The sequence below is a fragment of the Lipotes vexillifer genome, unplaced genomic scaffold (assembly GCF_000442215.2).
Source record: "Lipotes vexillifer unplaced genomic scaffold, Lipotes_vexillifer_v1.1 scaffold917, whole genome shotgun sequence".
NCBI classification, from domain to species: Eukaryota; Metazoa; Chordata; class Mammalia; order Artiodactyla; family Lipotidae; genus Lipotes; species Lipotes vexillifer.
The window spans coordinates 1,146,469-1,156,151 of NW_006795104.1; the positions used below are offsets into that span (position 1 = coordinate 1,146,469).

At 43.4% G+C, this 9,683-nt stretch overlaps 1 protein-coding gene across 2 annotated transcripts in view; it reads left to right on the forward strand.

Moving 5' to 3' along the window:
* Window positions 1-709: 709 nt before the first annotated feature.
* UBQLN1 (ubiquilin 1) overlaps window positions 710-9,683 on the forward strand; it is a 49,461-nt gene continuing 40,487 nt past the window's right edge. For both annotated transcript variants that reach the window (XM_007467443.1, XM_007467444.1), the window contains exon 1: window positions 710-1,448. In XM_007467443.1, the coding sequence (XP_007467505.1) occupies window positions 1,266-1,448 (183 nt within the window). In that variant the 5' untranslated portion in view covers window positions 710-1,265. The remainder of the gene's footprint in view (window positions 1,449-9,683) is intronic.

Below are 9,683 nucleotides of genomic sequence, written 5' to 3' on the forward strand. Positions count from 1 at the left end.
ACTTCCTGTTTCTTATTTGTACCCATACTACATCGATAATAATTTTTGAACAACTACCTTTAATGCCACCTAAAGTCTGAAATGGAGCAGTAACTTGATAGAATATAAAATGAACACCTCAGCTACATTAAACTGTCCCAGTTGGGTGGGCACTCCTTGGGTACCCTGTTTCTGCCCCAAACATCCTGGGGAACCGTATTCACAGAGAATTCAGGGGTGGGCTAGCAGGGCTGTCAGCGCGGGAGCGGAGGCCACTGTCAACACAGGTGGCCTGATCACCTGACCAAACCGGGCTGACCCTAGGGTGGGAAGCTCTGGTCGTGGAGCAATGACTCCGCGGAACTGCGCAGGGTAGCTACAGGCGCGTACACCATTTTCCCTTCGTTATGATGAGGATTTTTTTTCCTCCATTAACCTTTCACCTCCGGCGCACCGGACTGTAAGAGCAAGCGTTTAAAATTTTTCAAGTATGCAAAACTTAAGCACATTTAATAATGAACCACATTTTAAAAAAATGAACCACAAAAAACCTCGCGGGCATGTTTCAGACCCTCCTCCCAGTGGGGTATGCGAAGCCAGCACAGGCGCGGAGTGGGTGCGCACCGTAACCGCGGGGTGTGAGATGACTGGGTGGAAGAAACTACCTAGCCCGCCAGCGCGCAGGCGCATTTCCGACCGCAGCGCCCAGTGGTCGAGCCCCCTTTCCAGTAATTTCGCTAGCCGTGACGTCATCCCCGTGCGCCCTTACGGTGCCTCCCAGAAGCCGCAGATTCATTTTTTGGTAAAGGGGTAAAAAGGAATGAACTGACCTCTTCCGCCCCACTTTGTTTTTAGTGCTTCTCTCTGAACGCGCCTACGCTTTGCAATGGAGCGGGAGAGGGAAAGAAAACCGGCCAGAGCTCCAAGCGGCAGAAGGCAGGCATGACTCGGCGACGTCGCCAGCCACGTTACCCGGCGTGCCCCGCGCGGCGCCGGCGGAGGGACCTGGGGGGAGGGGCGGGGAGGAGGAAGCCGCGGCGGCTGCGGATGTCGCTGCGACCGAGTGGCGTCTGAGTTCACGGCGGCTGCTGAGCGCCCGACCCGGGCCTGCGCCGGAGCCCACGCCAAGCTCCGCGGCCCCTCGCCCGTTACGGCGGCCTTGCGTCCGTTGTCACTGAGGCGACGTGCCCCACATTCTCCGCTGCTCGGGCTGGCCGGCTCTGGCGTCCCCTGGCTCCCCCTCGCTCGCCCGCTCCCTCCTGCGCGCCTGAGTCACCGCCGCCGCCATGGCCGAGAATGGTGAAAGCGGCGGCCCTCCGAGCTCCCAGGACAGCGCCGCCGCTGCCGAAGGTGCCGGCGCCCCCGCCGCCGCCGCTGCCTCCACGGAACCCAAGATCATGAAAGTCACCGTGAAGACCCCGAAGGAGAAGGAGGAGTTCGCAGTGCCCGAGAATAGCTCCGTCCAGCAGGTGAGGGCCGCCCGAGGCTCGGGGCGGGGTGGGGATGGCGGCAGGACCTCCTCCCGCGGCGGGAGAAGGTTTTGCAAGGGCCTGGGAGGAGGGGGGTCGTCCCCGGAGCTGCCCTCGGCTTTTCTCCCGGTCCTCCTCCCAAGTTAGATCACACCCAGGTTCGGGGGTTTGCACCTGGGGACGCCGCAGAGGTTTGTGGCGGGGCCGCGCGGCCTGTTTGCGGGACGTGCCGACGCCGCTTCCCACAGCGGCTTCCTCCTGCTTGGGCGTCCGCAGACCCCCAGCCGCCTCCCCCAGCTCCCCGCCCCCAGCCGCCTCCCTCCGGCTCCTCACAAAGGAAAGGGACCCGCCGCCTGGCTCCAGGCGGGGTGGAGGCTGGGCGAGGGTTTGCCTTAGCCTAGTCCGCGGTTTCGTCTCATGAAGGAAAAAAAAGAGGGGGTGCTCATTGTTTTACCTGCCTGCGGGTTAAGGTGGATTTTGGGGGGTGAGGATCACGTGTACATTTAGTTCTGCTGAAATCTTTCCCACCTTGCAGTCTTTAAAGAAAAAATTAACTATAATGTAGAAATTGCTTTCAGCCGCATCTTAATAGTACAAGGCTTAAGGAGAAAGGTGGATGACTTTCAGTTACGACTTGCTGGATTTCTTTTTAAAGTATATTTGTTATTCCTTAGATGATAATCGTTGGGGGAAGATTTTGTTTCATTTTAGAGGGATAGCTATGTTCTTTAAATACTAGCGCTTGTAATCGGATAAAAGAGAACGAAATTGGAGTTACTGGAGAAAAATAAAAGATAATTCACGGCTTAAAATCTGTTCAGGAATACAAATTTTGTAGTTAATAATCTTGAGGAATTTAACAAGTCGTTTTAGTTTATTGTTGGATATACGTCCCAGGATATTGCCCATATTATTGAATTGATTTCAGGCAATGTGAACAGTTTATGAAGAAGCAAAAATTCCTGAAATGTACCTACAGATTTCCCTAGGAATAATAAATGATTGGGGTATTTTTTTATGTAATTCTGAAAGGTGGTGTGTAGTGAGAAACTTTGGCCACCTATTGAATCACTTCTTTTGGTCTTTCCTTAACATCTTAATATTTTTCGGCATACAGGAAAATTGAAATGTGCAGTGAACACCCATGTGTCCTTCACCTAAATTAGCGTTTTGCTTTATTTGCGGTATGGCACAATTAATCATTTATCAATTTTATTTTTTGGGTGCATTTCAAAGTAAGTTGCAAGTATTAGTACATGTTACCCTTAAAAAGTACTTAAGCAATGTGCATATCATTAACCTGAGTTCAATTTTTAACTTAAAATTTTTTTTTTACGTAAGTTTGACTTGAGTGAAATGCACACGGTTGCCATTCCACGAGTTTACACAAATACATACACCTGTTTAATGCGAAGCCTAATGGAGTTATAGAACTTCGTAATTAACTAGAAAGTTCCCTCTTGCCCTTTTCCAGTCCCCTCTGTCAGCCAGTGTTTTGATATTTTTCCTCCATGAACTTGTTTTGCTTATTCTAGAATTTCACATAAGTGGGATTATATGGTATGTACTCTTGGGAAAGGCTTTTTCATTCAGCTTAGTGTTTTTAAGACTCGTGTATCCTCAGTAGTTCTTTCCTTTTCATTGCTGTGTTGTCTTCCGTTGTATAAATATACCACCATAATCTATCCATTTTCCTGTTGAGGGTCACCTGGGCTCTTTCCAGTTAGTTGCTATGAGTACTCTTACACAAATCTGTATTGTTGGACAAATGCGTTTATCTCTCCTGTTAGAAGTGCTTAGAAGTGGAATGACTGGGTCATAGCATAGCTGTAGGTTTAGTTTCATAAGGAACTATGTTTTTTAAAAGTGCTTGTACCATTTTACAGTCACACTGACAGTACATGGGAATTCCTGTTGCTCCACATTCCTATTAACATTTGATAGTATCAGTCTTTTTTTTAGTGGGTGTGTAGCCATATTAACTTTTGAAGCCCATAGTTCTATCTAGGATTCCTGGTTCAGGTCTTCACCATCCTGGCTGCTTTCAGCATTTTACTGTAAAAGATTAGAAATGAAGTCAATATTTTGTAAATAGAAGAATTCATTTAGTTCAGTTTATTATGCTTTTATCTGTGAGGATTTTTAAACTTTTTGTGATGGTGAAACTAGAATTTCAAATTCTGTGGAAGTTTTAGTTTTACTCCTCTGTAACCAAAGTAAAATTTTAATAGATAAAATTAGTCTCTCTGTAGCAACTTTTTCTCATGGCAGTTGAATTTTTGTTTTGACGAATACTTTCTGTGGAAGCAGAAAACGTGATAAAAATTGAAGCTCATCACTGAGTCAAGAACCAGAAGACAAATTGAACTACCTATGGGCTCTGTTAGGGGAAGTACATACAGAAAAATGTACGAGAATAAGAAAAGTAGTTTTCACATGGTTTGTAAAATTCTACTTGAAGCACAAAAAATCTGTCATTTTATAATTTTAATTTTTTTCTAAGGGTTTCACAGATTTAAACTATTTGCTACAGATTACAATTTGTCATTAAAATAATGACATTGAGATTTCACTAAAAATGTTTAGTAAAAAATTGGGAAGTATTTGGTCCAGAAAATTCTTATCTAATCTTAGAGGTAAAGAGGGTAAGCAAAAGACCTACAGAAGGATAATATTGAAAGCTTAGGCTTTCTATCAGGCAAATCCCATTTTCTGCAATTCAAAATTTCTTTCACTGTTTCTATATAATGTAAATTCTCAATACATTATGCTGAAGTAGTATTTATATGAACATGTTCTAATAATTGATGAAACTATTAAATCTCTTAGGTATAAAAAAAGTTGTAAGGTGGTTATTAATTTTCTTATTTTTCCCTCAATTTCTGTTTGTATATAACAGGCAGAAACAAGATACTTTAATACAGTTTGTATTTAACATTTTTAACTTGTTCAATTGATAATAAAGCTTATACTTTTTAAAAATTAAAGTGAAATTTATTTTTCATTGCGTACTCAGAATCAGTTGAGTAATGTTTAAATTTCTAACTAAAGGTGGTTAGAATATAAACTTCACTATGTATGTTCCAAGATGGTTTCATTAATAAGGGTTTTCATAACATAGATAGATTTTTTAAAATGTGTAATGGCAAAAAGTCCCTGTGTATGAGATTATGTTTTCTATTAATTATTCATTATTTTCCATTGGAAACAGTTTGAGGATTTCTAAGTGTTAAACAAGATGAAGTCCGGAGGAATGTTTTCTGTGTGAGTGGTTAAAATTAGTGCAGAGAATGGAAAGGGCAGTTTTGTATACTAGCTCCTAACTAGCTTGTTCCGGGATTTTGTGGCTCTCTAGATTATAGTGTAAGATTTTGAAATGCGGTCACCTGAAGTATTCAGGCAGTGTATATTCTAGTTTTAGAAAATACCTTTGTCACTTGAATCTTTTAGAAAAATACTAACATACTTAGACATAACGTAAATATTATGTATTGAATAGAAGTGAACCTTTCCTTGATAAGGGAAATTATATTGCGTCAGTGTCATCATCACAAACATCATTTAAAATTATACTTTATAGGGCTTCCCTGGTGGTGCGGTGGTTGAGAGCCCGCCTGCCGATGCAGGGGACATGGGTTCGTGCCCTGGTCCGGGAGGATCCCGTATGCCGTGGAGCGGCTGGGCCCGTGAGCCATGGCCGCTGAGCCTGCGCGTCCGGAGCCTGTGCTCCGCAGCGGAAGAGGCCACAACAGTGAGAGGCCCGCTTACTGCAAAAAAAAAAAATTATACTTTATATGGTAGATCTAGAACTCTTGTCCACAGTGGTGCCACCAGCCACATTTGACTGTTGAACACTTAAAATGTGGCTAGACTGATTTGAAATGTGCTGTAGGGGTAAAATACACACCAGATTTTGAAAACTTGTGGCTTGTTTCTTTGCATAATGTTTTCAACATTTATCCATGTTGTAGCATGTATCAGTACTTCCTTTTTATTGCTGAATAATATTCCCGTGTATGTATATGTATGTTACATTTTATTTTTCAATTAGTTGAGGGCCATTTGGGTTGTTTCTACTTCTTGACCATTATGAATAACGCCCATGTGAATACTTATACAAGTTTTTTGTGGCCATATGTTTTCATATTTCTTGAGTATATGCCTGTGAGTTGAATTACTGGGTCATGTGATAGCTCTGTGTTTACCTTTTTGAGGGACTGCCAAACTATTTTCCAAAGTGACTGTACCAATTTTTATTCCCACCAGCAGTGCATGAGGATTCCAATCACTTTCCATTGTGTATAACACTTGTTATTGGTCTGTCTTTGATTGTAGTCTTCCTAATTGCTGTGAAGTACCTTACTGTGATTGCTTGGCTTTCTGTTGCTCAAGCAGCAGTTCTTAATATGGTCTGGGGGGTCACCAGGGCCCTTCTCGGAGGATCATAAGATCAAAATTAGTTTCATGATAGTTCTGAGAGGTTATTTGTGTTTTTCACTCTAATTTTATCACAAACAAGCAGCGTACTTTTTCAGAATCTTTTAGATGTGAAACGTGAGAATCCAATTGTCTTCTATTATGAGACTAAAGTGATCTGCAAAAATTGAAAACAGTGCTATTCTTCAAACTAGGAAAATAGTGATTTTTCATAAAAAAAGGTATTTAATGTAATGAGTTTGTTATCTTGAATGAATTTTTCAAAGATTTCTCAGTTTTAATTTCTAGTATATCAATAGATATAACCTACATAAACAAAAACCCTGGGGTTTCAAATTTGTAAGAGTTGTGTCCTGAGGCCAAAAATTGCTGCAATGGAGTATTTAATAGATTACGTAGATACTTATAAGATTGAGGATTGGGCTTCCCTAATGGTGCAGTGGTTGTTGGGAGTCCACCTGCCAATGTAGGGGACGCGGGTTCGAGCCCTGGTCTGGGAAGGTCCCACATGCCATGGAGCAACTAAGCCCGTGAGCCACAGCTGCTGAGACCGGCGTGCCACAACGACTGAAGCCCGCGCGCCTGGAGCTGTGCTCCACAACAAGAGGAGCCACCTTAATGAGAAGCCTGCGCACCGCAACGAAGAGTAGCCCCTGCTTGCTGCAACTAGAGAAAGCCCGCGTGCAGCAGTGAAGACCAAGGCAGCCAAAAATACATACATAAATTAATTTAAAAAAAAGATTGAGGATTGACTTCAATAAGTTACTGTTGTTTCTTGCTTAGAAACTGTGGTAGCCTACTGGTCAGTCTCCCCCATTAATTCCTAGAGCAATCTCTGAAAAATATTAATCAGATCATTTTATTCTCTACATAAAACTAACAGCTCCCCATTGATCTTGAACTTATGTGATGTGGCCATGAGGCCCTGTGAGATAAGATTCCATCCTATGTCTCCATTCTGACACCATCTTTCCTCCTTGGCTCTTGCTTTATTGACTTCTTAGTTCCTTGATCTGTTAATCACATTTTTTTTCCTGCCTCAAGAGTTTTGTGCAGTTTGTTCTTGCTACCTGGAATGCCTCCTACTCTTTGCCCATTCTCAGTGTAAAGGTCACTTTCTCAAAGAAGTATCCCTGATTTTCCAGAGTTGGTTGGGATTCCCCATCGTACTTTCTCATAGCACCCTGTTTTTGGTCATAATTTATTACAATTTAAAGTCTGTATGTGATTATTTGATTAATGCTTATTTTTGGCTAGAGAGGATCTGTGATTGTTCACTATTGTGTTACCAGAGCTTAGCACATAGTATGGGTTCAGTAAATATTTGCTTACAAATGAATATATTGTGTTACCAGAGCTTAGCACATAGTATGGGTTCAGTAAATATTTGTTTACAAATGAATCTGTCATATACATGATAATGTAATTAATAATTACTACCAGTTGTTCAGTCTTTACTGAGTGCAGTACAGTTGTCCCTCGCTATCTGCCAGGGATTGGTTCCAGGACCCACTGTGGATACCAAAACCCACAAATGCTCAAGTTCCACAGTCACCCTCTGCATTTGTGGATTTGGACGGCTGAGTGTGTACATAATCTCATTGGTTCCTAGCCCTCCTCTCACGGCTTTGTTTTAAACTGCTCTCCCCTTAGCTCACCACTCTTGACTGCCACAGGGTGTTCACTCTCGCTTCTGGTTACTGGAACAATTCTTCTAGAATAGCCTTTTTTTTTTTTTTTTTTGCAGTACGCGGGCCTCTCACTGTTGTGGCCTCTCCCGTTGCGGAGCACAGGCTCAGGACGCGCGGGCTCAGCAGCCATGGCTCACGGGCCCAGCCGCTCTGCGGCACGTGGGGTCCTCCCGCACCGGGGCACGAACCCGTGTCCCCTGCATCGGCAGGCGGACTCTCAACCACTGCGCCACCAGGGAAGCCCTAAAATAGCCTTTCTTAACAGAGGATCGTCATCTGAACCGCAGAGCACAGCAGGGATTTGAATGACTGTCAGTTTTTCCAGCTAATATACTTTTTTTTTTTTTTTTTTGCAGTACGCGGGCCTCTCACTGTTGTGGCCTCTCCCGTTGCGGAGCACAGGCTCAGGACGCGCGGGCTCAGCAGCCATGGCTCACGGGCCCAGCCGCTCCGCGGCATGTGGGATCCTCCCGGACCGGGGCACGAACCCATATCCCCTGCATCGGCAGGCGGACTCTCAACCACTGCGCCACCAGGGAGGCCCCTAATATACTTTTAAATGCATAGGAGAGAAGGTAATTCTTTTTTTTTGCGGTACGCAGGCCGATCACTGTTGTGGCCTCTCTGGTTGCGGAGCACAGGCTACAGACGCGCAGGCTCGGTGGCCATGGCTCACGGGCCCAGCCGCTCCGCGGCATGTGGGATCTTCCCGGACTGGGACACGAACTCGTGTCCCCTGCATCAGCAGGCGGACTCTCAACCACTGCGCCACCAGGGAAGCCCGAGAAGTTAATTCTTTACATAAAGTAGGGTGTGCTGGTAAATGTTTATCAACTAGTTCTTTGGGAAAAAACAGCACTGATTTACTGTAGTCTTTGCTGATTTCCATTTGTAAATACCTCTCACCATGGAAGATCTTAGGCTACTGATGCTAAACTGGCTTACACAATTCCTGAAAATTCAGCAGTCTAGCCGGTAGGAGCCATTGCTTACAGTGGGTGTCTTAAGGCAGGTGTCAGCAAACTAGAGTGGGCCAAATCCACCATGCCCATGCACATCTCTATTATCTATGCTTTCAGGACAGACCATGTGGCCCACAGAGCTGAAAGCATTACTATCTGTCCCTTTACAGAAAGTTTGCTGACCCCTGCTTTTAGGGCATTAGGGCTTACTGGATCTTGATTTTGTCACACTTCCTCAAAACCCTTCTCATTGGAAAATTTTGCCATGACTTAAGTTTAACAGTGTGACCAATAGAGATAAAATGCAAGCTACATATGTAATTTAAGTTTTCTCAGCCACTTCAAAAATAAAATTAATTTTTTATTAGAATATTTAGAACATAAAATTTACCATCTTAACCATTTTTGAGTGTACAGTTCAGTGACACTAAATACATTCATATTCTTGTGCAACCATCACCACCATCCATCTCCAGAACTCTGTTCATCTTGAAAAACTGAAACCCTGTACCTGTTAAACAATAGTTCCCCATTATCTCCTGCCAGCCTCTGGCAACAGCCATTCTGCTTTTGGTCTCTATGAATTTGACTACTATAGGTTTCTCATAAGAGTGGAATCACAGTATTTGTCCTTTTGTGACTGACTTTCACTTAGCGTAGTGTCCTCAAGTTTCACCCATGTTGTAGCATGTGACAGAATATCCTTCCTCTTTAAGGTTGAATGATGCTTCATTGTATGTGTATACCATTGTATGTATATACCCACTTTGTGTATCCATTCAGCGGTCAGTGTCACTGGGTTGTTTCTATCATTTGGGTATTGTAATGTTAAATATGTTTTATTTAACGTAGTATATCTTAAGTATCATTTCAACATGTAATTGATATTTTAAAAATTGAGATATTTTACTTTTTTTTTCATACTGGGTATTCAAGGTCTGGTGTGTATTTTACACACATAGCACATCTCAATTTGGACTAGCCACATTTCACGTGCTCAATAACCACATTTGGTTAGAGACTTCCGAATTAGATAGCATAGCTAATAAAGTCTTCATGCTTCGTTCCCTACTTACCTCTCCCCCTTTATTCACTGCATTTCAGCCATTTTTAAGTCTTTCTCCAACTATCACTAGCTCTTTCCC